Raw genomic sequence first — 27,708 nt, forward strand, 5'->3', positions numbered from 1 at the left:
TTAACAGCTGCATAGTATTCCTATATGTACACATAGCATCATTTATTTAACTACTTCCTGTTGATAAATATTTAGCTTATTTTTTCACTTCTCCCTATTTATTTACTTATTGGGGGGGTGCATGCCATGCATCATGCGGGATCTTAGTTCCCCCACCAGGGATCAAACCCATGCCCCCTGCAGTGGAAGCACAGAGTCTGTTAAATCTGGAGCACCAGGGAAGTCCCTCTCACTTTTTGCAGATATGGTAACAATGTAGACGGGAGCTGCCCTTGCCCTCTCCCAGCTGCTCTGCCCCCTCAGTCTCCCGCCCTCCTTAGCAAGCTGCCAGGCTTATTGTTGCTCAGGCCTGGCCACCACTTCTCTCTCTGCTGCTCATCTTCAGATCCCAAAAAAGCATCTGCCCTGACCCCCAGGCCCGTTCACAGGGTCAGTCCTCACCTAACTCCACTCCCCTGCCACAGATTCCCTCTTGAGGTATCACAAAGCTTTAGGGAAAACCTAAAGGAAAACCTAAACCATTAAAAACAAACAGAACCCTACACACACACACACACACACACACACACACACACACACACACACACACACACACACACACAAACCCTGCAGAACTCTGCTCTAGAGCAGTGGTTTTCACCCAGGGGTGATTTTGCACCCCCAGGAGACATTTGTGGTTGTCACAACAGGGCAGATGCTACTGGCATCTAGTGGGCAGAGGCCAGGGATGCTGCTAAACATCTTACAATGCACAGGAGGGCCCCCACAGCAAAGAATTATCTAGTCAAAATGTCTTTAGTTCCAAGGTTGAGAAACTGCCCTCTGGGTCTCAGGGACAGATTCTGCAAATAAACACCATTCCAGAGGTTTGACGTCAGTAGGGTCTAGAACTTTAGAACCAGAAGGGGCCTGAGAACTCAGTCTGGGTCATTGCTTCCTCAGTTTACAGATGGGAAAGCTGAAGCCTAAAGGGGCCTATAATATTATGCTGTAGTGTCTTCTGTCTGCTAAGTCTTTTGCATACTTCATCTCATCTGGGTACAGACAGAGGTCCCCATTTTCCAGATGAGGAGACTGGGGCTTGGAGAGGGGAAGTAATGCAGATGTAAGGTCATCCCGCGTCTCTTTGCTTCGCTCAGGGCTGGCACCCACTGGCAGCAAAACTATACACAAGCTGTCCCCTTTACACGGGATTCACGGCCTCATGCGTCCAGCCCAAGACTTGGAAATACTCTCCTGGCTGGGAGTGGGTGGTCTGGTGGGTGTGGGATTTCCAGGAAGCCATTTACACACAGTCCCACCCATCCACAAACAGAAACCACCAACTCTGAGATCCTTAGGGGAGAAAGCCCAGGTTACTCTTAGCTACAGGATGGGAAGCACTTTCTGTCTTCACCTACAAAGAAAAGAATCAAGGTTTTTTAAGCTTTAAATGGGAAGCTCCGTGGCTCAGAAGAATGAAGGCACCTTGTGGTCTTTTAACCCACATGGTCCTAAATCCCTTCCAGAAAAATCAGAACTGGTTACCCCCAATCCCACCTGGCCCTATCTGAGCCCATCCCCTCCCTGCCTAGAAACCATCAACTCCTTCCCATTGCTCTTGGGATAAAGACCAAGAACGTCAACACGGTCTGACTCAGGCCCTGCGTGGTCTGGCCTCTCTTTACCTCACGTGGAACCACCTCCCTCTCTGTCTCCGCTGTGAGCCCTGATCTCTCCTGCCTCCGGGCTGTCCTGTGGTCTGATCCTCCCACCCAGCCCTAGCTTCCTCTGACTTCAGATCCCAGCTCCAGCATCACTTCCTGAGTAGCTGGATGAGGTCGGATCCCCCATTTTACTCTCCCATTGCTCTCTTCAAGGCTGTGATTTGATTCACGGGGTTGACTCCCCCCCTCACCAGCCTGTACATTCCCTGAATCCACACTGTTGACCATTGTACCCCAGCCCCACCACACAGCTGCGCAGAGGAGGGTCCCCTCACTCTCGTGTGCCTGTACAGACAGGAGCATGTAGGGATGGTGGGACGTGCAAGGGGATAGTGAGAGTTGTTCAGGCCTCTCTTTCCTGGGGGCCTAGGGCCAGGATGGAGAAGGAGAGGGACCGGGCCAGGGTGACAGGAGGGAGTGCCGGGGAGGCGGCGCAGGACACCCAGAGAGAGCGACGCGTCTTCCAGCTGCACATGTGTGAGGTAAGGGGTGCCCCAGGCCGAGGGAGGGGTGGGATGCGTCTTCCTGTCTGCATCCCTGAACGTCCCCGGGGTCCCAGTCACAGTCTCAGCCCAGGTCCTTGCCAGATGGCCCTTGAGGGGTCACCAAGGTCCAGTCATGGCCAAAAGGATTAGCCTGGGATGGGGACGGCAGCCCCTTGTGCCCAGGATTCAGCTTTGCTCACATCACACACCTTTCCCTGCCCTCTCCCCAGTATCTGCTGAAAGCCGGGGAGAGCCAGATGAAGCAAGGTCCTGATTTCCTGCAGAGCCTCATCAAGTTCTTCCACGCCCAGCACAAGTAGGTTTCTCCCCGTGTGCCACCCCCATCCCCACGGTCGCTTGCCCCTTAACCCTTCAGGCAACCGAGGACAGGGCCATCCCCAGGCTCTGGCAGACGCTCGAGGCTTCCGTGTGTGTCTGTACCTCATTGGTAGTGCTTTCTACGGCTGCTCTTCATTGAATGCTCACCACGTATCAAGCACTACGTACCCTGCACACACCCCTGTGAGCAGCGACTGCTAGTGTCCCCATTTTATAGATGAGAAAATTTAGGCTCAGATTTACTAAGGTCACACAGCTAGGAAGTGGGATCTGGACCCAGACACTCTGACTCCGGGGTGCCTGCTCGTGGCCGTCACACTATATTGCCCCCAGGTGCCCTGTGACCTTTAGAGCACCTTCTCCCACACTTCCCCTCTCATTTTCATCTCTCTCTCTGGTCCCTTGTTTGGCCTCACACCCTTAGCTTTTTCCAAGATGGCTGGAAGGCTGCTCAGAGCCTGTCCCCCTTCATTGAGAAGCTGGCAGCCTCAGTACACGCAGTAAGTTGGGCCCCACCCTTGAGCTTGTGGTCAAGTCCCCTGTCCTTCCGGGAGAATCTGTGGCCGTGGAATTGCTGGTTTCTGTCCAGAGAGCAAGGAGGCTACTGCCCTGCTGCTCTGGGTCTGGGCTCTGAACCTGGCACATCCGCTGGCTGATGATGGGGTCCTGCCCTTTGTCCATAGCTGCATCAAGCCCAGGAGGAGGAGCTACAGAAGCTGACCCAGCTCCGGGACTCCCTTCGAGGGACGCTGCAGCTTGAGAGCAGAGAAGTCAGCCCCTGAATCATACCCAACCAAGTGCCCACTCCCAAGGCCTACCCTGGAGGGAGGGAGAGAAGGAAGACCCCATAGCGTCCCCTTGAGAAGTCTCCCTGAGTGAATCCCCTGCAGATTGGGGCTCTTCCCACCCACATGCCCTGAGGTCTGCTTTGCATGTTCGAGGAACAGGAGACTCTGAGCCGGAAGAACTCAGGAGGTGGCTACAGCATCCACCAGCACCAAGGCAACAAGCAGTTTGGGACAGAGAAGGTGGGCTTTCTGTACAAGAAAAGTGATGGGTAAGTGACTCAGAGAGCTCAAGTAACTTGCCCAAAGCCACCCAGCCAGTAAATGATAGGGTTGGGTGAGCTGCCTGAAGGGACTGTTCCTATCATTTGTGTAGACCCTGAGGGTTCCAGGACCCTCCACTCTGGCAGTGCAAAATCATCAGAATCCTGGGCTCGTGAATTTCTGCTAAAGTTGGTGGTGGTTCTTAACGTAAAGAAGAAGAATAGCAGCAGCGAACAATTTCTGAGCACTTATTATGCACTAGACAGTCTCCATGGCCTCACCCGTAATCTCTATAATATATTGACTGCCTGGAAATGAAACTGTTGACTGTGCCCTGCTCCCTGGTGTAAAGAAAAATCAGTCTGTGAAATGCAAAGGCCTTTATGGGAATCTGTTAATTTTTTTACTTACTAATCGGTTTTTATCAGAGAAGAACACCTTTGTTAAACCGCTTAATATTTACCTCTTACAGGAAAAGTGTCAAGTAGCTTTGATCATGGATTTGCTAATTTTATTTTTGAGGGCTCGATATTTATCTTGCTTTGTCTTTAACCATAATTCATCTGTTGTGGTCAATAACCTGTTCCTCCTCTCAGACTAGGAGGTCCCTAAGGTTGGGAACTGTCTCGTCCATCAGACTGGAAGGTCTCAGAGGGCCAAGGTCACATGCCCCTTTAGAGTAAAGATTCCTAGAGAGTGGGGCTGTCTGACTGAGAGCTTCCTAATGGCAGGGCTGTGTCCCCTCCAGCAGAAGGGAGCCCAGGGAGTGAGGGGCATAGGGGTCATGGGACAGAAGAGGTGAAGAAGTGAGTCCTGGTCCAGGACTCTGTTCACTGATACAGGGGAATTAGGTGTGAGCCTTGAGTGACTGTCTTTCTATCCCTCTGGGCCCTAGAATTCGAAGAGTCTGGCAGAAAAGGAAGTGTGGAGTCAAGTATGGCTGCCTGACCATCTCACACAGCACGGTGAGGCCTGGAGGGGTGGGTGGTCTCAGGACATGATAGATCCTCTCCTCCTGGTGTTCAGAGCAGACAGATGTCAAACCCTCCCTCTAAGACTGGTTGCAAACCTGGATCCAGGGAACTGGAGACCCCCTGTGGGAGGAAGGAAGGGATCCAAAGCCTCACACTCCACATCCTTGAGGTGCTAGGAGAGGGGAGACATAAACTGGAACACGATTATTATGCCCATTTAACAGATTGGGAAACAAGCCTAAGAGTTTGGGAGGCCCAGAGGGTAACATGTACATCCTCCATCCCCAACTCCGCACAGATAAACCGGCCACCAGTGAAGCTGACCTTGCTGACGTGCCAAGTGAGGCCAAACCCTGAGGAGAAAAAGTGCTTTGACCTGGTGACCCGTGAGTAGTCCCTGCCCCCTCCCTACCCAGCAACTGCCCAGGGCTTCTCTGAGAGACCTGTCAGCTCCTGGGAGGCTCCAATTAGGGGCCTGTGTCCAATTCCACATGTGTTTATCAAATAGTTGCTACGGCAGGCATAAGACTCCTTAAGCTCTGGACACTTTTCAGAGGCTTCACCCCATGTCACATTAAACATTAAAATGCACCCACACCCCACATTAAATATGATTATTTCTGTAAAGCATATTTAAATGGATTTGGGTAATTTGGCTTTCAAAATTATTACTTTAAAATGTTCAGTTTTCATCTTTTGGGGTCTTGGTGACAGGCTTTTCATGAGCGCCAGCGCAGGCTGAGAAGGACCTAGATGTGGTCTTCAGGGAGCTCTGCTGGCAGGGTTGTGAGGTGGGGACACGGAACTGCAAGGTGATGGGGAATGTCCAGAAGAGAGGTGCAGATATAGCACCATCAGAGATTAGAGTGAGCGGGGAATTCCCTGTCGGGTCCAGTGTTTAGGACTCAGCGGTCTCACTACCGAGGGCCTGGGTTCAATCCCTGGTCAGGGAACTAAGATCCCGCAAGCCATGCGGCGTGGCCATAAATAAATAAATAAAATTTAAAAAGATATATTAGAGTGAGGGAAGGCCTGCCCTGCTGTGAGGAATCAGGAAAGCCTTCTCGGAGTTTAGCCTTGAAGGACACAGAACATAGAGTCTGGGGGAGGATGTTTCAGGAGATGAAAGGCATGGAACCAGGAGAGTGGGTCCTGGTTTAGACAGGGTGCAGGTCCAGTTTAGACAGGGTGCAGGGTTCCCATAGCAGTAGTGGGAGATGAAGCCTGGGACCGCCTCTTAAAGGTTTGGACCTTATTTCCTGGCAGGAGGGAGCCATGGGAGGCCTTGGAGCAGGGAAGTGGCGTGATTTGAGTGGAACCTTTGGCCCAGCAATCTGGCAGCTGGTGCGGGCTGGGGGACGAGGGGGAGAGGTGGGGAGCAGGAAGACCCGAAGGGAGGCTGTGGGGCTGGGAGGGGAGGTGGCCGTAGGTTCAGAGGCTCCTCTGCCCGTGAGCTGAGGGGGGTCCTGTGCCCTGGGAAACCTCGCCTGACCCTGGAAGCTGGGCTTCACACAGAGGGCCTTCTTGGGGTCCTACTCTGGAGGTTTCTTCTGAGAAACTGCCCCCTCTGCTGGCCACTGTCATTACCCGCCCACTGTAGCTTAGCAGAGCCTGGCCCCAAGGAACAAAACCTCCGTCTGGAGCCGGCGGTGGGGGTGAGGGCTTCCCAGGCCCAGGGCAGCAAGGACAGCAGGATTTCTGTGAGCCAGACAACGCCCCTCTCCCCACAGACAACAGGACATACCACTTCCAGGCGGAGGACGAACATGAGTGTGAGGCGTGAGTGCCCCCCACGGCTAGCCTGGGGGTGGGGGCAGGGGAGCAGCCTCCGGCCCGATACAGGACCGCACCACCGCGGGCGTCATGCCCACGCCACGCCGCACTCTCCGCAGGTGGGTGTCAGTGCTGCAGAACAGCAAGGACGAAGCCTTGAGTAGTGCCTTTCTGGGGGAGCCCAGCGGCGGCCCGGGGCCCTGGGGGGGCGCCGGGCTGGACGGGGAGCCCCAGGACCTCACCAAGCTGCTCATCGCCGAGGTCAAGAGCAGGCCCGGGAATGGCCAGTGCTGCGACTGCGGGGCTGCAGGTGGGGCCGGACGAGGAGGGAGGTGGAAACGGAGGGCAGGGGCCCGCGCCTCCAGGCACGAGCTGCGCTACTTTGCAGACCCCACTTGGCTCAGCACCAACCTGGGCGTGCTCACCTGCATCCAGTGCTCCGGCGTTCACCGCGAGCTGGGCGTGCGCTTCTCACGCATGCAGTCCCTCACCTTGGACCTGCTGGGCCCCTCCGAGCTGTTGGTGAGGGCGGGGCGGGGCCGGAGGGCGATCAGGGGCGTGGTCTGATGAGGGGGCGGGGCTTGGGCCCGAAGGACTCAGCTGGAGCCTATGGGGTCGGATGGGGCGGGGCCAAGGTGAGGCAAGGCCAAGTTGGGGCAGGACCCAGACGAGCCAAAAAGAGGATGGGCGGGGCGGAGCCGAGCCTGGACCAGGAGGGAGGCTGAGGGGCGGGACCTCTGGAAGCTCAATCCTCCAGGGGGCGCTGTCCTAACCACCGCGTCTTACCCCCACTACTTTCCCGGGAACCCAGCTGGCCTTGAACATCGGAAACACTCGCTTCAATGAGGTCATGGAGGCCCAGCTGCCCTCGCACGGCGGTCCTAAACCCTCAACTGAGAGTGACATGTAAGGCGATTCTCAGCTGGGGGCAGATTCTGGCCGGGTGATTCTGCTTTCCCGGCTCCCAGGGAGAAGTCTGGGGAGAGGGGAGCCTCAGATCTGGAAGAGTCCAGGACATGTGGGGTGGTTTCAAGGGTCAGCTGAGTAGAAACGGTCCTTGCCCTGACATCCCGCGGTTATTTTTGACAGGAGCACCCGCAGGGACTATATCGTGGCCAAGTATGTGGAACACAGGTTTGCCCGGCGGTCCACCCCCGAGCCTCAGAGACTCTGGACGGCCATTTGCAACCGGGACCTCCTGTCAGTACTGGAGGCCTTCGCTAATGGGCAGGACTTTGGACAGCCACTGCCGGGGCCTGAGGGGCAGGTGAGAACCCTCTCCAAGGGCCACTTATAACCCAGCCACACTTAGCACGCCCCAGTCCTCCTCCAGGGCTGGCTGTTACTCCCCCCTGCCCCACCTCTGACATCTGCTCAAACCCCACCCATCAGAGGGGTAAATGGGAGAGAGCACAACTTAAGTCAGGCAGTCCTGAGCCAAAATCCTGGCTCTGTCTTTTCCTAGCTGTGTGATCCTGAGCAGTTTACTGAACTCTGAGTCTCATTTTCTCATCTGTAAAACGGGTTAATGATAGCACCCATGGGGTTGAAGTGAGAATTAAGTCCCGTATGAAAGGGCCTGGTGTATAATATATGTGCGATAAACGTTAGAATATTTTTTTCCCTTGAATAGCCTTAGAAATGCGGAGGGGTGGGTCAGATCAGAGCAAGGAAGGCTATTGCACTGGTGATTCTAGTAACAAACATCACGTGAGCCAAGGGGGAAAGGATATCAGAGACATTTGAAGGAATAAATTGACACTGATTGGACATCAAAAATTGGATGCCATGTCTTTGAGCTGTCTGCCTGATATCTTGTGGGCTATCCAGTGGGCAGGGTGGGTGTAGCACTTAGACGGGGTAAGAATTTGGAACAGCCTACACGTGAGTGTTAACTGAAAGCTTGAGGTTATTCGACGTCTCTGGGGGCAATGAGAGAGGAGCAGAGAGAAGAGTCCAAGGCCAAGAACCAAGTTTGGGAAACACCTTCTACTGGGGAGGAGGAGGTAGAACCACTGAAGGAAGCAGTGAAGGAATGGCCTTTCATCCTCCTCCCAAACATGAGGTGTCACCATTCAGTTTCCTCTCTCAGGGGTTCTGGCAGCTTCATATCTGGAGGTGTCAGGGGGCAGCAAGAGTTTAAGAGGGTAATATTGGGGGGCAGGTGAACTGGGGTAAACTCAGAGGTGTGGACATGTATTCAGGCACCTGGAGAGCTCGCCCTGCACTTGGCTGTCAGAGTCACCAACCAGGCCTCCCTGCCCCTGGTGGATTTCATCATCCAAAACGGGTGAGAACCTCCCTGCCCACCTCCTCACGCTCCCCTTGCCTTCCTCTTCTCCCCCTCGCCTCCCTCCTTTCCTCTCTCTCTTTTCCCCCTGACTTCACCTGTCTGTTCCCTTCCTTCCTCCCTGACCTACCCCCCAACACCCCACCACAGTGGTCATCTGGATGCCAAGGCTGCTGACGGGAACAGCGCCCTGCACTGCGCTGCTCTCTACAACCAACCCGACTGCCTCAAGCTGCTGCTGAAAGGGAGAGCCTCACTTGGCACAGGTGGGGCTCCGACAACTCCTCCATCAGACTCCCATTCCTGACTACCCCCCCTGGGGGACTTCCTGCCTTATTTCCAGACAGAGAGCACTGGTAACAAGCATGGACTTTGCACACAGACTTGGGTTCTAATCCTGGCTTGCTTCTGACCACCTTTGTGACTTTGGGGTTTGTCCATTCATCTCTTGAACCTAAGCTTCTTCATCTGTAAAATGGGAATAATACCACTGACCTAGCAGACCTGCTGAAAGGATAGAATAAAACAACGTTTCTTAAAGTACCTAGACAAATAAACATTAACTGAATCTGAATAATAGTGCTTGTGATAGCTATGACTTACTGTTGAATGTGTACCTGGTAATGTGCCAAGTGCTCTATGTATATTAACTCATTTAATCCTCATAACAACCTCGTCAGTAGTTCCAAGTATCATACTCATTTTATAGATGAGAAAATTAAGGCCCAGAGAGGTTAAGTCACTTGTCCAAAGTCACACAGCCAGGAAGTAGCAGAGCCAGGATTCAAACCCAGACGATCTTGATCCCAAAGGCTCATCCTAACCTCTAAGTTATAATGCCTCTTTGACCCTGACCACGACCCCTGACTTTATCCCTCACAGTGAACGAGGCAGGAGAGACAGCTCTGGACATAGCCAGGAAGAAGCAGCACAAAGAGTGTGAGGACCTGGTGAGGTCTAGGGAAGGAGAGGGAGCCCCTGACCCTTTCTGTCTCTCTGCTGAGCCCCTGACCTTCTGAACTGCCAAGGCTTTGTTTTTGGCAGCTGGAGCAGGCCCATGCCGGGACCCTCGCCTTCCCCCTGCACCTGGACTACCCCTGGGGGATCTCCACAGAGCCTGGCTCTGACAGTGAGGAGGATGAGGAAGAGAAGGTGCGTCCCAGCCCTCGCCTCTCAGGCCTCCAGACAGCCGAAGGGAAGACCTGATGGTCTTCCAGGTCCACATGGGACCTGATGTGGGGAGGGGCGAGGCTGAGCTGGAGGAACCAAAGGCATCCTCCCTCCCACACTTCTGCCCCAGCAGCGCTGCCCGCTGAAGCCGCCAGCCCAGGTCCGCTGGGCCAGTGGGAGGCTGGACATCAGCAACAAGACCTACGAGACCATCGCCAGCCTGGGACCAGCTGCCCCTAAGATCCAGAGTGAGGGTTGCCCCCCACCTTTGCCGGTCAAAAACCCTTCTCGGACCATGGCCCAAGGGCGTGCGGGACATGCCAGTGGAGGTATGGTTGCCTGCCCAGAAAAATGCTCTCGTGCCATTCATTGAGGGCCTGCTATGTGCTGGAGCACTGAGCCCAGAGTGCTGTGTTAGTCCATACTGTCCTCACTGTCACCTGTCAGGTAGGGGTTATCATCTCCCCATCACAGGTAAAGGAAGAGAGATGTTAAGTAACATGTCCAAAATCCCATAGCTAAGTCCCTGATGTGGGCTTCCAACCCAGGTCCGTCTTACTCCAAATTCCTCAATGCTTCACTGAAATAAAAAGAGAGAGAAGCATTTTTTAAGCGTGCACTGTCTTGAGTCCCTTGGGGGCTACTGAGACACAGTCTAGTGGGAGAGAGAAAAACTGGAATGTAATTCATTATAATATAAGGCACAGTGCGACATAGAAGATAAATTCCAAAAGGACAGAAGCAAGTTTTGTTGACTACTATTTCTCCAGCACCTAGCACAGTGCTTGGCTGTTGTCAAGAACTATTTGTTGAATGAACAGGCTTGTTCTGGGAACTCGGGAGAGGGAGGGAGCGTCTCCTGCTGGGATTGGTAGGGGGGTTAGGAAGGCTTCCTGGTGGAGGCAGCATCAGAGCTGAGCCTGAGGGACAAGGAGGAGAGTCCAGATTGAGGAGAGGGTGTGAGCAGAAGTGAACAGTGCTAGTCAGTGTGGCCCTGGCCATCAGGAATGAACATCATGAACCATGAGACTGAAGCATGATGGTGAAGAGTTGAAGGAGAGTGCTGGACAGGTAGATGAGAGCTGGGGAATTGGGAGAGAACCATGATAGATCCCAGAGGCCAAAAGCTGCTTTGAAGTTGAGCACAGAGTAAGTGATAAAGACAGGCTTTATCACTTCTGATTTCAGATCGTTCCGAAGTTCCCAGCCTGAGCTCGGAGTCTGCTGGGGTCCCTGAGAACCTGAGCAGTCCAGCCTCCTCCTCCTGCAGCCTCACAAGCCCCGTGGAACCTGGGGGTCCCAACCAAACCCTCCCCAGCTCTGAAGAGGGCCTCTGGGAGCCCCCGGGCCCCTCCCGACCCAGCCTGACATCTGGAACCACCCCTTCAGAGATGTATCCCCCTGTCAGGTTCAGGTTGGTGAAAGCCCAACTGTGCAGTCTCAGCAAGTCTCCTGACCTCTCTGAGCATCCGTTTACTTCGCCACCTCTAAACGGTGCCTGCCTGTAGCCTGGGATACCTTCCAGCGCTGAGGCCCATGAACAATGCAGAAATGCTAGACCATAAGTGGAGGGTGATTGGACCCCTTCCCCCTTCACACACCTGCTCCTGCCTCTGGCCTGGAGAGCTGGGGAGGAGTCTGGGGCTCAGGCTGCTGAAGCTGGAAGAGCGAAGGCCTAGTGCCAACTGTGGCTTGTTCTAGAGGTTCACAGTGGGGTTTTCACTCTGTCCCCACCTCCAGCCCAGGATCCAGTCCTCTCTTCCTTGCAAACCCTTTCAGTTTGGAGTTTGGGGAATAGATATGGTGAAATTTTCAGTGTGGAGGTCAGTTCTGGGCCTCTGGGGCCTGTGATGCACCCAGCCTGGGGGCCTCGTGGACTCTCTACCCACCCAGTCCAAGCCCCCAGCCTTGCTCTATCCCTGAGCCCTTCCCCCTACTCTAAGGGGCTCTCTGGGTGCAGGGGTCACCTTGGCCTTTCCGTGTCTTCCAGCTCTGAGAGCACTCGCTCCTATCGGCGGGGGGGCCGGAGCCTGGAGGACTGTCCTTCAGCCCGGCAGCCTCTACCCAGAAGGAACATGCCGGTAAGACTCCGGGACTGTGGTTTGAAGGGCGGTGAAAGGGTACGTGGGAGGCAGAGCTGGTCAAGAGTAAGTGTATTAGGGCGGCAGACCGCTGTCCAGGACTGGGGGCAGCCATCATTTGCCCAGTCCCTGTCCTGTTGCTCCTCCTTCCCCAGTCCAGGATGGGTGCAGCTGGGGAGAGCGCAGGCCTTGAGAGGCGGCAGAGATGACAAGGCCCAAGCTCTGACTGTTCCCCAAAGGAGGGTGAGCAAAGCTGTGTCAGCCAGGCTGGTTGCTCAGAGAAGGAAGCACTCCCTGCAGACGAGGAAGGATTAGGGTGGCCGTGTACCAGCCATTGGTTTGCACAACTCTCCTCTTATACAGGAGTCTCCTGAAACTTCCAGGCATAGAGGGATGTGACAGGGACAAGGCAAGAGCTGTCATCCTTAATCCAGCTTCTCCCTGCTGAATCAGTCTCGCACAATCATACGTATTTAGATGAGGAGCCTGGGAGTGGGCATAGGACAGAGGCAGTTGTGCCGAGAAGGAAGCCATCTCTGTTCCTGGTTCCCCTAGGGATTTGTCGGGGTTGGCATTGGTTGTCTGTGTTGAGAGTAGGGGATGGAAGGAGCTGGGTCTCTCTAGGGAATCATCATCCTCAAGTCTATCAGAGTCAGGTACCAGACACAAATGTGTGTCTACAACCAGGTGTCCATCACCCAGCATTTAGTTGATGCCTGTTGTTGAGACGTGTGTGATAATAAGAGCCTGGGCTTTGAAGCGTGGAGGTCTTGGAAAAGTGGCTTCTTCAAGCTTCAGCATGAAGCTTCTTCAAGCTTCAGCTTCATCTGTAAAAATAGGGATAATTTCATGTTCCCACAATAGGACCTTTTGAAACTGAGTGAGATAAACGGCTGGTGTATAACAGGTGCTTAAGAAATGTCAATTTTCATCCTTCTCTTCCCAGGTTGGCTTCACTGAAGGAGACGACGGTTCAAGGACTGGGGTTCTCCCAGCAAGTTCTGTGCAGCTTTTGCAAGACTAGCTCCTTACTAGCCCTTGCACGCCTGAACCACCCCCATGCTGGATGCCAGCATTCAGAGCTAGGACTTGAGCCTACAAGACTGGGGAGCTGAGGTGTTTATGCCCTGGGGTCTTGCTGTCTCTGTCCCTTGTGCCTCTGAGGCTGGCCTTCCTCCCTGACATGGGCCCACGCCCCTGCCAAGGACACTGGGCCCCTCCATGTTAGGGCTGATGGTGGTTTGTCTCCATCTCATACCTGCCAGGGACCAGGGAGCCCTATGGCTGGACCCAAGTGCTCCTGACCCAGCTCCAACTGCAGAACCTCCAGTCCCTCATCAGACCAGGACTGTGTTTCTTCCGTCAGTCTGGGGGGCTCTAACCTGCCTTCATTATTCTGCAGGCCAGGGATTCTGCCAGACTAGGGACTGGCTTCTCAGCCATTCACTAGCCTAGTATTCTTTGACTGAGTTCTGGCTCTGTCCATTCCTGTGCTAGGCACTGCAGATGTCACAGGAATAAGACAAAGGTCCTAAAGATGTGGTCCCTTTCTGGGCAGCCGGTCCCACGAATTAGGCTTGGAAATGGACAGGGCTAGATTCCAGAGGATGGTCCTGGGCCTAGGGGCAGACTGACAATCAGCTGGCTAACACCTGAATAGCACTGCAGTTGTCTACAGCCTGTATCCATTCTGGTTTCTCAGTGCCCATGCTGTACTGGCTGTTAAATAAATATTCTGAATATCACTCCTTTTGAGGGACAGCACAGCCTTGCTGGGGACCTCTGTTATAATAGATTCCCAGCCAGGAAGTAGAGGAGGGTTCACCCCCATTTGCTTACTCTCCTTGATTTAGCAAGAATGAAAGGAATAGTCTGGAATGATTATCCTCACTTCTCTCCTCTTTCTCAGTCAACTCAGGAACCTTCCAGCCTCGGGGCAGGAAAGGGCCAAGAAAGGAGAAAGGAGAGTGATAGAAATGGAGGGTGGAGACTTAAAGGTTCTACTTCCCAGCGTCAGAAATTCCACCGTCGCTTTCAGGCCCATATTGGAAAACAGATACACCTAAGCCACCATCAGTCTCTAACAGGTCAGCTTTATAGGCCCTGGGCGCTGGGATGGACCAGGACAAACAGGGGAGGCCAGAGGATGCCAATGGCCAATGCAGCAGCCTGGTCCGGGAGGCTGCGCTGTTTACCCTGGAGACCTGACAGGTCTGTGATCCCACAGGAGCGAGGTTGTCTTCAGAGCCCCCAGTGTCTTGTTATTTCACTCATCTCTAATAAAAGATTTTTCAGAGTAAATTTCAGTAGTTTCATTTATGTTCTCTGAAGAGCCGTCGGGAAGGGGAGGGATTCTTAGGGCTTGGAATTCTTTCTCTAGACCTGCTAAGAGGGACAGCCTGGTGTTCAGCAGTGGTTTGCAACCAGGGGTGATTTTCCCCCAGGGGACATTTGACAAGGAAGACACATTTTTTATTCCCAACTGGAGGGTGCTGCTGGCATCTAGTGGCTAGAGTTCAGGGATGCTGCTAAACATTCTTCAATACACAGGCCAGCCCCCACGAACAAGGAATTATCCAGTCCAAAATGGTAATAGTGCCGAGGTTGAGAAACCCTGGTGTGAGGAAAGAGCACTGGACTAGGAGTCTGGAGACTTGCAGTTTAACTCTGCCACAGTCCCTGCTTATTTGTGAGGTGATCCCAGGAAGCACAATGGTTGGTAGGGATGTGAAAAAAAAGGAACGTGCCTTCAAGTTATCCCATCAGGAGTGAAGAAATTGGTATATTTACTACCAACTCTGGTCTCTCGCTGGTTCAAGGGTCCTTTCTGGGGGGTGTCAATTCCTAATTCTCTACTTCCAGGCTGCCCTGAAGCCTTCAGTCAGAGAGATGCAGGAAGCTGTCAGAGGTGTGTCCAGGAATTGCCTGCTGGTGACCTCCAAGGTGGATGGGTAGGCAGAGGGGATGTAGAGAGTACTGACGTGTCTGATACGGTTGAGCAGTGCAATCCTGGGCCTCGCTGGGCCTCAGTCTTCCAATCTGTACAAAGAAAGGGTTGGAGTTGATGTTTTCTTAGGGTCCTTCAAGCCCTGAAGTCTTAGCTTCTTTTGATGTCAGTCAACTCACAGTGGGAGCCGGGTAGAAGTTTGAGGAAACTAAAATCTGCTTTTTCTAAAAGGCAATCCTAAGTAATTGCAGACAGCTGTCTCTTCAACCCAGAGGGGCTTGCTTGGGGGTTGGCCAAGAAGTTTTAGTCTAACCTCCTAAAAGCGGCCTAGAGTGCTTTTCATGGTCAGGCCCCACCCACCTCCGACTCTCTGCCCCTCCCCTCCGAACACCCCTCTCATCGCTGTGCTGTAGCCACACCAGTTTTTCCTTCAACCCCCGACACGTGAAGCACCCTCCCTTCCCCAAGCTTTGCACATTCGGAACTCCAGGAGGACTGATTTGTACCTCTCAGGATGCTCAGGGCTAAAAGTTCTGGCACCTAGTAGGTGCTCAATAAATATATGTATAAATGTTTCTTCTTCTCTTACTTTAACACTCTCCTCCTCCTCCCACCAACTCCCACTGAGCACTTCCACCCAAAGTTTAAACTTCATTTCTTCAGAGAACATGACACCCCAAATGGTGCAAGTCCCCTCAGATGTCTGCAAGTTATCCTCTACTTCTTCCTGACCCTCACCCCAATTGTGATAACACAGAATTGATGGTGTACGTATTTGTTTAAGGTTTTTCTTACCCATAGACTGAGTCTCAAGCTTGCTGGGGCTGGGGCTGTCTTATTCATTGCTTGGACATTCAATACGTATCTGTTGAATGAATGAGAAACTCACCCCTTCCTACCTTGGTCCCAGCACAGTTAGAAGATTTAACCAAAATTTTAGAAATGGAGACCTGATTGAAAAACAAGGTGCTTATTTGGGGTTTGCTAGCACTGCACTCCTGGAGACACAGATTCAAGAAGCGCTTCAGGGCTTCCCTGGTGGCGCAGAGGTTAAGAATCTGCGCTCCGCAACAGGGGAAGCCACCGCAAGGAAGAGTAGCCTCCGCTCGCCGGGTCTAGAGAAAGCCCTCCCGCAGCAACAAAGATCCAAGGGGGCCAAAAATAAATAAATAAACAAAATAACTAAAAAAATATATATATATATAGATAGATAGATAGAAGCTCTTCAATTGTGTTCTGCAGGACTACAAAATGGGGAGGCTTATGAAGGCAGAAACCGCAAGGTTACAGTTAGTTACAGGAGTTGTTTGTCAAGAATTACAATCGGAGCTGGCCAGAAGTAAAGGTGCTTATTTAATAAGGATTGGTTGGGGTCCGAAATGGTTAAATAATTTCAAGGGGAGACCTTGAGACCATAAGGTTTGCAGCTGGCAAGTGTTGTTCTGAGTACTCTGGTGATGTCCATGGATCTGGTAGAGCTCAAAGAAAGTTCAGGTTTTCAGTGATGCAGAGATGTGTCTGAAACCAGATCCTCAACTGCTATCGGACTCCATTTTTTTTTTTAATCGGACTCCATTTTTGTATGCCTGAATTGTGATCACTGTGTTAATTTCAATTTGTCATCAGAAGCCAGGTGAGTCCACCCTGTGATGGAGGATGAGGTTCTCTAAGTTTCTCTCAGGAAAGTCTGGAGATTTCACTGAACACTCCAAGCCACAACTTCCCATCCCCACACACAGCGGACCATTTTTCATGCCTCCCTTCCAGGCCCATAAGCACCCCCACACACACTCCACACACATATAGGTCATTTTCTATCAATTAAACTCACGTTTAGGAAAGGATCTGGGTCTGCTGGGGACACTTGGAAGGTCCTTCCACAGGAACACAGATGTGTGCACAGCTGTGGAGGCATGATTCTGTTTCCTCCCTTCCAGATCTAATCCCACTGGGGAGGCAGTGTCCTGACCCCGACTAAATAAGGGGCACATGCACCTGGACACGGATTTCTCAAAGTTTGGTGCGCTTAAGAATTTCCCAAGCCCTCACTACTCAAAGTGTAGTCCGTGGGACCAGCAGCACTCGGAGAGCTTGTTAGAAATGCAAAACCTCACTTGTAACAAACAAAATTGAGGGCAACAGTGGGCCTGGATACACGCGTGTGCACGAATAGTGAGCACAGGGTAGGACAAAATTGGATTTAATGATCATGCAAAATAATGTGATTCAAGCATACCAAACTGCCTCCATTTGGGCATAGGCATGAACTAGGTCGGCCGGCTGTGAGCTGCAACGGTGCAGAGACACGGGAGCCCAGAACTCTTCTGGAAGCTCCCAGGGCACCCTCGGGTGCCCTCCTCGCCGCAACAGCCTCTTGTGGCCAGGGACGACGGCCTCCCCATTCGCCAGAGAGCCCTCCTTCCCAAATATCCCTTCAGCTCCCGGCGCCCCAGGACCGGCCCGAGGTGGAGGGCCCGCTCTCGCAGCCTCGTCCCTCTCTCGGGTAGCCCGACCGGCGGGCGCGGGCAATCTTTGCCCCGGCGAGTCCTTGAAGTCTATATTTAGTGCATGCCACCCCTCCCCCACTGCCGGGAGGCAGGCGGCCGAGGGGGTGTGGGGGGAGAGCCCCGCCCCCGCCGGGCGTGTGTGTCGGGTGCGTCTGGGGCCCGCGCGGCTTGCGCGCCCTCAGCCTTTGCGCCTCCTGCTCCCGAAACCCGGCTGCCGCCCCTGCGCCCCTCGTCCCACCGGGCGTCGCGGGCCAACATGGGCCAGGAAGAGGAGCTGCTGAGGATCGCCAAGAAGCTGGAGAAGATGGTGGCCAGGAAGAACACGGTGAGGCTGCAGAGTTCGGGCCACAGCCCCAGTCCCCGGGAGGCGCGGCGCGTGCGAGCCCGGGAGTCCCGGGGGCCCGTGCTGGCTGGACGCCCGGGAGGCGCGTGCGGGACTCGGGGACCGGAGGGAGGCACGGCCGGGGCAGGGCTCAGCGCCCCTTGGGGACTGCTGGCACCTCGGGGTGGGCGTGTGCATGGCCCGGGGCTCCGGGGTGGACCGTGCCGGCCCCAAAAACTGGGCTTGTGCACGTACGCCTGGACCTGCAGGGTTGGGGCCCCTGGGTAGCTTGTGCAGGGCCCGGGAAAGAGAGTGAAGAGACCGGCAGCTGGAAAAGGACTTTCGAAGCCCCGGGACTCGGCGTGTGCGAAGCCCCGGGACTCGGCGTGTGCAAAGCCCAGGGAGCGGCGGTGACTGCGGGACGGGGGAGCCGGAGACTGGGGAAAACAAAATCCTGGGTGACCCGAGAAGGGGCAAAGAAACTTGAACTGATGAGGGGTGCTGAGCCGCGTCTACGCCGCACCCCGGGAGTGGATCTGGCGGAGAAAAGCGAAGGGCCTCGGATCCCGCAACCCCACAGCTTGAGGCTCCAGGAGCTGCTCTGTTTGCAACTCTCCCTTTCCTTGGCCGAGGGTTGGGGCCCAGGCGGGCGGGGGCCGAACAGGTGTCGGGCAGCCGCTGCGCCCATGGGGCCCGCGAGGCGGGGGAAGGGGGACCGGCTGCAGGCCTGGGCTGCGGGGCGGAGGAGGCCGGGGGGGGGGGAGAGAGGGGCCCGGAGGTTGCGGGGAATCAGAGATGGAGGCCTTACCTGCGGATCCCTGAGCGCTCAGTGCCAGGAGCCCTCAGCGCGGGCCGACTTGAAGTTAATATTTGATCCTCCCTGTGATCTTTGCCTCAAGTTGGCTGCCGCCCTGTTGCCTAGACAAGCAAACTTGGCCTTGGGACGGAGAGGGCTGGAGCTCACCAGGAGAGGGAAGAGAGAGGAGGGTAGGCCAGCAGGCAGGTCCCTCACTTTGCCCTGTCCCAGAGCCCTCCTCCTCCCACCATTTGTAGGCATATGCTGGAGCAGGACCTGCGTTTCCAGCACATTCTGTAATCCTAGGAGCTTGAGAGAGGGATGGACCCTAAGGGTGGTTTTAGAGCAGGGAAGAGGGAGAGGTCACTGGATCCATGGAGTGTCAGGGAGCTCTCCAGTAGACATGGGCAGTAATGAGTTGGTGTCCATATAAAGACCAGAGCCTCAGTTTCTTCATCTGTAAGAAGATGAGATTATCTACCTCCTGGGAAGGAATGTCACTGGATTTTTGTCTCTGCTGGTGGTGGTGAGGGTGGAAGAGATGTGAAACCCTTAGGAAGACCTGGACTGGTGCTTGGGAAGGCTTCGAGAGTGACTCCTGCTTTTGCACAGCCAGAGGAAACACACAAGCCTGCAGAGTGTTGGGAGCCCGCATGCCAGGATGCTCCAAAGTCAGTGAAACTGAGCCTCAAGTCATCAGGCTCAACTGGGGGCGGCAAGCCCAACCCGGGGCTCCTGAACCAAATTCAAACTCAAGTAGACGAGTTATGCCAGCCCTGCCCCTTGCTGACCCCAGGTTTGGGCCAGGAGATTCTGGACCTCTGCGTGAGGGGTGTGGGGGCAGCTTAGGAGACCTGAGAAAGGCAGCTTGGCTGAGGAGGAAGGGACCTGCCCTGGCCTCCCCTCACTCCTTTTATGGACCTAGACCCACCGCTCTATTTTCCCTCTCTGGCCTCGATTTCCTATTCTGCGAAATGGGAAGAGGAAATGGTGTCCCTTGGTGAGGATTCCTGTGGAAGTACCCAGAGCTTTCTCCAGGAAAGATGCAAGTCTGGCCTCAGGGTCCCTGTAGCACAGAGCCAGTCTGCAGCCACGTCTGCGCCTGGGTTCTTGGCAGCATCTGGGTGGGCACAGAGCTCTGGGCATGTGACCTAGAAAGGTGGGGCCTGCTCTGGGAGCGAAAGTGGGCCCGCCCAGTGGTGGTTAGGGAGAGGAGGACACACTTCCTGTAATAAGACGGATCTTCCACGTTGCAGCTCAGGCCCGGGGTTTACTGCCAATTACTGAAGTCCCAGCAACTTAGAGCTTTTGTCAGATGCTGGGAGCGCACAGCAACTGTAACAGCTTCAGACTTACAGCCAAACATCCTCATGATCACACACAACAAACATAACTACGTACATGCAGCCACACGCAATATATGAACATATATCACACACAACTATGAACATAACTACATAAAAGACGTGGTTACTGACCCTGGCATGACTGACACACTGACCATTATATTTGCAGAAGGATACACAAAAACAAACTACACACATGCCTACACGTGTGCATACACACAATAAGCTACACCCCGACATGCAAATCTACAAACTTAGCAGACAGCCACACTTACATGTTCAGACATGTTATGACACGGCCATCATCCCTCAAGGACAAATAAACACATTATGCTTCGAGCAGCGTACACACAGGAGCTCCCCCCCTGGACCAGAGATACTGCTGGCTGAACATCCCATTCGTGCATGCAGAGAGACACAGCTGGCAACATTTGCATAAGGCTTTGTGAGTCCAGCTACAACCCAGGCTCACGGCTGTTCTCCAACGTGACCCAGTTATACAGTGTGACATGCAGAGGCACACGCCCAGTGGTGAGCTGGAACTGGCTTAACACTGTTGAACTTTCAGGAATTTTGCAAGCCAGTTGTTAAATACAGCCATTATTTTTAACATTAAATTATACGTTTACAATTAAATAAATTGTATTAAAAACAAAGGTCATAGGGCTTCCCTGGTGGCGCAGTGGTTGAGAGTCCGCCTGCCGATGCAGGGGACGCGGGTTTGTGCCCCGGTCCGGGAGGATCCCACATGCCGTGGAGCGGCTGGGCCCCGTGAGCCATGGACGCTGAGCCTGCGCGTCCGGAGCCTGTGCTCCACAACGGGAGAGGCCACAGCGGTGAGAGGTCCGCGTACCGCAAAAAAAAAAACAAAAACAAAAAAGAAAGGTCATAAATACTCCAAAATCATCACTTCTTTATTATTTTATTGCATTTTACTGTCATCTATGGTCTGGAGGTTATTTACTTCTGTTATATCAATATGGTTTCACATCACACATCTCTTCCCAATACCTCCTTCAGGTCAGTCACAGCATATTGGTATCTTGACATTGGCCATGGGAGGAGTATTGACACCACAGAAATGGGCAAACACTACAAATCAATTTTTTTCCTTTGAGAACTTGTTGTTAAACATTGACCAACATACCACTGCACTTACCCATGTTGATATTTCATGATTGTACACGTCTAGCCAGACCTACGTCCATACCTACCTACATGGTTGTATATTGAGTCGAACCCAAAGGGCCTAAGTTTGAATCCCAGCTCAGTTCCTATTTCTCTTCTCTGAAAATGGGATAATGATTCTGTAAAAATGGGAATAGTAATAGGACCTACCTCATGGGGTCATTGAGAGAGTTAGAAGAGATAATGCATGTAAAATACTTAGAACCGTGTCCAGCAGATAATAAGCCTTTAACTAGTGATACATACAGGCTTATATGCCCACAAGTTCACGTGCACACACATCCGCAGGTCACACCTTGGAAAACAGACTATGAACCCAAGTTCTAAGGGAGGCTGAGGACTGACAGAGGGCAGCTCTTGGGATGTGGCCCAGGAAGACTAATAGGGAGGGGCTTGGTGGCTGGCAGTGCACAGTGGGACCAGGACTCAGGCATACAGAACACAGTCAGCTGCTGCTCCCCAGGGAACCCATCTCAGCACCGGAGACCGGGGCTGGCTTCTAGGAAATGGGTGGAAAGAAAGAGAAGGCTGAAATGGGTCAGGGGTTGTTCAGGGCCTGGCAGCCAACAGCTTTTTACATCCGAGTCTCCTTTCTTCCCCTCCCACTCTCCCCCCCTGCCTTCTGCTTTCTGCTTTATTCATTCACTCAGGGAGATGCTCCCTGAGTGATGAGTTCAGCATGCTGAACCCGGAGGTCTCAGAGATTAAACAGTCCTCTTCACCGGAGAGAAAAGAAAGTACACGTCCACACAAACACTTGTACATGAATGTTCCCAGCAGCTTTATTTGTAATTGCTGCAAACTGGAAACTACCTAACAGTCCTATTAACAGGTGAATGGATAAACAAGTTGTGGTATATACAGGCAATGGCAAACAACTCAGAAATAAAAAGGAGCTGTGGATCTGTGCTACAGTGCGCATGAATCTCAAAATGATTACAGAGTGAAAGAAGCCAGATGCGAAATTCCATTACAGTCACTTTCTATAAAATCCTTCAAAATGCAAGCTCATCTAGAGGGGTTGGGGGTGCAGCGAGGGATGTGTGACAAAGGGGCACAAGGGGAATGTCGGGGATGCTGACTATGTCCTTATCTTGACTGTGGTGATGGTTTCAGGGGAGTATATGTATGTCAAAACTCATCACATTGTAGCCTACAACATGTGCGTTTTATTGTATGTCAGTTATACCTCTATAAAGCTGTTTAGAAAAAGCCACAGTCCTCAACCTACAGACGTTCCCAGTTGGGAAGTGAGGGGAGGCATATACAGACATAAAAGCAGAAGCAATAAGCCATGAAGCAGTTAATTTTAGAGGAAGAGATGGGGAAGGGAAGAGAATGCCCAGTGGAAGGAACAGCAGAACCAATGGCTGGGGGTCAGGGTGAGTGGGTAGGGCTGGACCTTGCTCAGAGGGGCTTGAACCCAGCTGGGTGGTGGGAGGTGAAGTTAGAGAGCTGGTTTGGGGCAGAAGCTTTTCCTTCTCTCCTTCTGTTCTTCGACCACTTGGCTGCCTGTATCCTGTCACTGGAAGAGTCTCCTCCCTACCTCCTGCCACCCTCCTTCCCACTGAGACCACACAACGGTCAGAGAGGGGCCTGGGGCAGACCCCACGGGCCTCAGCCCTCACCTTGTGGCCTCCCACAGGAAGGGGCCCTCGACCTTCTGAAGAAGCTGAACAGCTGGCAGATGTCCATCCAGCTACTCCAGGTGGGTGGGGATGGGCAGTGCCTGGAGTGGAGGGTGACTTTGTGGGGTAGGGAAAGACCCTTTAGGGGGAACCCTCCAAGGATGGGGTCTGGGAGGAATTTCTGAAGGGAAGGCGGCAGGATGGGATCTTGAGGTACTCTGGGGGTGGGAACCCAGGCCTTTAGATGATGGCAGGGTAGCTTCTAAGCCCTCGGGGCCCTCTGGGTCTGGGGGAAAGACTGACTTGCTTTCCTTGTGTACCCCAATTCCCAAGGCCCTGGGCTTCAAGGCCCTGGGATCCAAGAGACCAGTGACTCAGGGAGAGGGAAAAGCCCCCCATTTTTAGATCCTCCATGTGTTACCCATGTAGCCCCCAAACTTTACCAGAAGCTCTTGGCCCTGAAAAATCAGCAATACCCAAGCTGTAGTAGCCAGAGCTGTGTCTTAAGCTGAAAGTTGAACTCAAAGACACCAGGGGGCAGAGAATAGGGAGGAGTCCTGGTCATCAGCCAGACCCACCGCCACTGCTCCAGCTTTTCACCAGAGCCGCAGTTACCCATCCCTGCAGGGCGCTGGGCCTTGGGCACTGACCTCACTCAGGACAGCAGGTCAGGGCCTCAGTTATAAGGTCAGGGTTATTACCTCAGCCACAGGTCCAGGCTGGGACTCGGGAGAGGCTGCGCCAGGGGAAGGGGGTGATTGAGCTGGGGCAGGTCTTGCCAGTTAGGGCAGCCAGTCCAGTGGGTCCTAATTCCCAGACCAGCCACTAACCCTCTCGCTTTGCAGACCACCAGGATTGGAGTTGCCGTGAATGGGGTCCGCAAGCACTGCTCTGACAAGGAGGTGGTGTCCTTGGCCAAAGTCCTCATCAGAAACTGGAAGCAGCTGCTGGGTGAGAGGGGCAGGGTCGCTTGGGCCAAGTTTTCCTCCCAGCACCTGGATGGACGGTGCCCGGCTTATAACAGGCACTCAGTGTATGGTTGTTGAATGACTTAATAAGTGACAGATGGCCTCTAGTGGGACTGCCAGTGCTTGTCTAAACAAGTGGGAGATTTGTAGATGGGTGGGTTTTCCTGTACATGTTCCTATGTATATATATCTGTGTTCTTGTGCGTTTGTACATATCTGTATATACACATTGATATGAATATGTGCATAGGTGTGTGCAAAGGTCTTTCTGTCCCCACGTGTGAGCTTCGGTTTGCACACACATGTGCATATTGGATATGCGCTTGTTTCTAAACAGGTATTTGTTGGGGGAGGTGGAGGCTATCTCAGTCCCTGACCTTTGCTCCTTCTTCCCCAGGTCCTGGGTTGGGCTGAGACAGAGAGTTAAGGAACAATGTTACCATTTTGTTTGTACACTCCCCAGCACCCCCTAAAGGAGAAAAAGGAGAGGAAAGAGTGAAAGCAAAGAAGAAGGAAAAAGGGCTTGACTGTTCAGATTGGAAGCCAGAGACAAGCCTTTCTCCACCAAGGAAAAAGCGAGTGGAAGAGCCCAAAGACAGGTACTTTTTCTGGGATGGAGAGAAGGGAGCTGACACTTGTCACATCCTATGGCAACACCTCTGTTTATATAACTTCATTTAATCCTCACACACCAGGAGGTGGTTATTGTTATTATCTCCTACAGTGCCCCCTCTGGGGGTCTTCTTGGCTCAACCAGACAGACTCACAAGACCCAAACAGGCCATCCCTGACATAGGCTTTGCCTAGAAGGATTCAGGGACAGGAGATGCACTGTGCCAGCAGGGTAGCCTCAGGTGTTTCTCATCACCAAGAGTTCTCACAGGGGACCATGCAGCGTCCAGAGCTATTCTCTGGCCCACCCAGGTGACATTCTCAGGTGCAGAGAATGAGACCACAATGGGTAGGAACCCCCTGACTTAGAAGCCCCACGTCCTAAATCTTATAACAGTCCCATAGAGAAAGTTTCCAGGATCCCAGCAAGGGCAATGACCAGTTACAAGAGCAATGACCACTGCACTCAGGGTAGCCCAAAGGCCGTGGTTTTCCACTAATCATTTATAGTTCTTTCATAGCCCTTCCTGTCTAGACACAGTTTACCAATCAGTACTCATTTGCACTAGAAGCAACGCTGCCTAGTAGTACAGCTGACGTTCCACCTTTGGCAGGGTTCCAGGTAAATGGGGCTAGGAACTTGTCCACAGAGAAGGAAAAGTGTTTTGTTGGCTCTTTATTCAAATTGCCAATTTGCGACGCAGAAGCTGAAGGTTGGGGAGCAGGGCCTTTCTCAATATCACTCAGCCATTATGTGACAGAGTGGGATTTCCATCTTTGTCTGTCAGGCCCCCAGACCTCTGCTGAGGTCTCAACACCGTGCCCATTCCCCTTTGCCCACCCCAGCCAGGGTCCCCCAAAATGCATGACTTTCTGATAGACCCAAATGCCTTATCCATGACAGTAGATAAAAGCCTTCATGGATGGATTAGTAAGTCCTACCTATTCCCTGTGTGACTAGAAAGATCACTTAATTCCTTAGGGAGGGGGTCATCTAATAGATAAGGGGGTGAGACTAGATAACACTGAATGGTACCTGATGGTACTAGATAATACAGATAGTATCGTGATATACCAACATTTTTAATGTACATACATTTTTTGCCAAGTATATCCAAGTATACAAGGTATTCATTTTAAGGAATTAATCAGATTAAACATACAGATGTTATGTTCTGTGTGTAACATTTTTCAGCTGACATTTCTGAAACATTTTTTCCTCTGAACGCTTTTTAAATGAATGTTTATTATAATTCTATGAAATAAGTGTTTTTTAGGAAATGATGCTATAAGAGGAGTGTTTCTTGACCAGGAGGAAGATATACCTCCACCACACTACTCCTATTTTTAGTTGTAAAAATAACTGTGGGGCAGAGGAGATGCTCCGTGCTACTCTTCCCACAATGCACGGAATAGTCCTACACACCAAAGAACCATTTATTATGTTCAAAATGCCAATAGGGCCCCCATGGAGAGAATGGAAGAATATTTAATGACGTGGAAAAATATTCACTAAGTATTAAGTGAAGCTGTGTACTATATAGTGTACTATATAGTTTGATTCCATTTTTATAAAAATTAGTTAAGTGAATTTTATGTACATGCATAGGAAAAAAGACATGAAGGATATACACCAGGATGGTAATAGCGATTATTTCTGGGTGGTAAGATTGAGAGGTTTTTTTCTTCATCTTCGTTTTTTTTTTTAAGATGTAATTTTTTTAAGATTTATTTTTATTTATTTATTATTTATTTTTGGCTGCATCGGGTCTTAGCTGCGGTATGCGGGATCTTCGTTGAGGCATGCACGATCTTTCGTTGTGGTGCGCGGGCTTCTCTCTAGTTATGACGTGCGGGTTTTCTCTCTCTAGTTGTGGCGCTCAGGCTCCAGGGTGTGTGGGCTCTGTAGTTTGCGGCACGCGGGCTCTAGTTGAGGTGCGCGAGCTCAGTAGTTGTGGCACGCGGGCATAGTTGCCCCGCAGCATGTGGGATCTTAGTTCCCTGACCAGGGATTGAACCCGTGCCCCCTGCATTGTAAGGCAGATTCTTTACCACTGGACCTCCAGGGAAGTCCCTCTTCTTCTTTTTGCAAATTTCTGTATTCCTAATGTTTTCCCAATAAATATGTACCAATTTTGAAATGAGAAAAAATAATGAAACCATCTTTAAAAAAACAAAATTGTATCTGTGTGATTGTAATTAAGAAGAGCTTCATATTCTATGTTTTACAATAAAATTTTTTCATCTGTTTTTACAATAAAATTTTTTCATCTGTATTGTTTTTTTCACAATGATTCTGTATTGCTTTTGAAATCAGAACAACAGTACTTTTAGGGCCTTCCTGGTGGCGCAGTGGTTAAGAATCCACCTGCCAATGCAGGGGACACAGGTTTGAGCCCTGGTCCGGGAAGATCCCACACGCTGCAGAGCAACTAAGCCCGTGCACCACAACTACTGAGCCTGCGAGCCACAACTACTGAGCCCGCGCACCACAACTACTGAAGCCCCTGTGCCTAGACCCCATGCTCTGCAACAAGAGAAGCCACCGCAATGAGAAGCCCACGCACCACAACAAAGAATAACCCCTGCTCGCAGCAGCTAGAGAAAGCCCACGTGCAGCAGTGAAGACCCAATGCAGCCAAAAATAAATAAATAAAATAAATTTTAATAAATAAATAATAAAAAGTAGGAAAAAAAATCACTCACATCCCCACCACCCCAAAACAATCACTATTAATATTTTGGTATATGTTTTTTCTTTCTATTTTCTCTTTGTTTTCTATAGTCATCATCAATTTTATAGTCTGCTTTTTAAAATGCAGTACTTGGCAAATGATTGTGTAATCTTTTGTATGTTCTATTCCTTTCATTTTGCTAATTTTGCAATTATATCCCACTTGGAGAAATCCTGATTGGCATTTAACTTTTCACATGGTGTGTTTGGTTTTCCCAAACGGGTTAGAAGGTTGGCTGCCGGGGATCCTGTGAGCCACCGTGCCCAGCATGGAGTGAGCATTTATTGAATACTGCTAGGCCCGGCTATACCATTGCAGTCCCCTGTGGAAAATTCATGCTCTGGCTGGTCTGGCCATGTCTGGAGCCACTGTTTGGTTCTGAGCACCTTAGCAAATGAAGCCTCAGGATCTTGTGAGATGTAATTGAAAGACAGAGGCTGAGGAGACCAAATGGGCTACGGGACTAACCTGTGGAATAGCAAGTGCAGACGTCTGGGAACAGATGGCAGCCTGAACACAGGTGTTTCCTTTTGCTCTGTCCCCAAATCCCACTGAATGATCAGCAAAGGGATTTCTTTTAAAGGCCTACAAGGACAATAGGTAATGGCAAGGAGACGGTTGGAAAGCAGAAAGCCAAATTCTGGGCTGAACTTAATCACTTACACACACCCTTAGACTCTGAGACTCAGTATTATGGCCTAAGCGTCATTATCTCACTATATATGAAATGTATGTGCGTGTGTGTGTGTGTGTGTGTGTGTGTGTGTATACATACACATATATATCCTTCTA

General features: G+C 52.0%; 2 protein-coding genes across 4 annotated transcripts in view; both read left to right on the forward strand.

Moving 5' to 3' along the window:
• The window catches only part of ASAP3 (ArfGAP with SH3 domain, ankyrin repeat and PH domain 3), a 32,224-nt gene extending 18,068 nt beyond the window's left edge, over positions 1 to 14,156 (forward strand). Inside the window, exons 6-25 of one of the 3 annotated variants that reach the window (XM_082834125.1) lie at positions 2,077 to 2,188; positions 2,422 to 2,507; positions 2,955 to 3,030; positions 3,214 to 3,300; positions 3,478 to 3,587; positions 4,475 to 4,544; positions 4,852 to 4,939; positions 6,284 to 6,332; positions 6,446 to 6,636; positions 6,715 to 6,848; positions 7,138 to 7,232; positions 7,416 to 7,593; positions 8,531 to 8,616; positions 8,767 to 8,882; positions 9,499 to 9,566; positions 9,661 to 9,768; positions 9,917 to 10,115; positions 10,975 to 11,200; positions 11,777 to 11,867; positions 12,814 to 14,156. In XM_082834125.1, coding sequence (XP_082690251.1) covers positions 2,077 to 2,188; positions 2,422 to 2,507; positions 2,955 to 3,030; positions 3,214 to 3,300; positions 3,478 to 3,587; positions 4,475 to 4,544; positions 4,852 to 4,939; positions 6,284 to 6,332; positions 6,446 to 6,636; positions 6,715 to 6,848; positions 7,138 to 7,232; positions 7,416 to 7,593; positions 8,531 to 8,616; positions 8,767 to 8,882; positions 9,499 to 9,566; positions 9,661 to 9,768; positions 9,917 to 10,115; positions 10,975 to 11,200; positions 11,777 to 11,867; positions 12,814 to 12,891 — 2,248 coding nt within the window. In that variant the 3' untranslated portion in view covers positions 12,892 to 14,156. Of the gene's footprint in view, positions 1 to 2,076; positions 2,189 to 2,421; positions 2,508 to 2,954; positions 3,031 to 3,213; positions 3,301 to 3,477; positions 3,588 to 4,474; positions 4,545 to 4,851; positions 4,940 to 6,283; positions 6,333 to 6,445; positions 6,849 to 7,137; positions 7,233 to 7,415; positions 7,594 to 8,530; positions 8,617 to 8,766; positions 8,883 to 9,498; positions 9,567 to 9,660; positions 9,769 to 9,916; positions 10,116 to 10,974; positions 11,201 to 11,776; positions 11,868 to 12,813 lie in introns of all 3 variants that reach the window. The other 2 variants (XM_082834126.1, XM_082834124.1) reach the window with 2 other exon arrangements.
• A 3,326-nt stretch (positions 14,157 to 17,482) lies between these two features.
• Positions 17,483 to 27,708, forward strand: part of TCEA3 (transcription elongation factor A3) — a 35,497-nt gene continuing 25,271 nt past the window's right edge. The window contains exons 1-4 of the mRNA XM_082832747.1: positions 17,483 to 17,646; positions 22,619 to 22,681; positions 23,447 to 23,552; positions 24,033 to 24,168. Of these exons, the coding sequence (XP_082688873.1) occupies positions 17,578 to 17,646; positions 22,619 to 22,681; positions 23,447 to 23,552; positions 24,033 to 24,168 (374 nt within the window). The 5' untranslated portion in view covers positions 17,483 to 17,577. The remainder of the gene's footprint in view (positions 17,647 to 22,618; positions 22,682 to 23,446; positions 23,553 to 24,032; positions 24,169 to 27,708) is intronic.

Source organism: Leucopleurus acutus (assembly GCF_964270905.1).
Source record: "Leucopleurus acutus genome assembly, chromosome: 2".
NCBI lineage: Eukaryota > Metazoa > Chordata > Mammalia > Artiodactyla > Delphinidae > Leucopleurus > Leucopleurus acutus.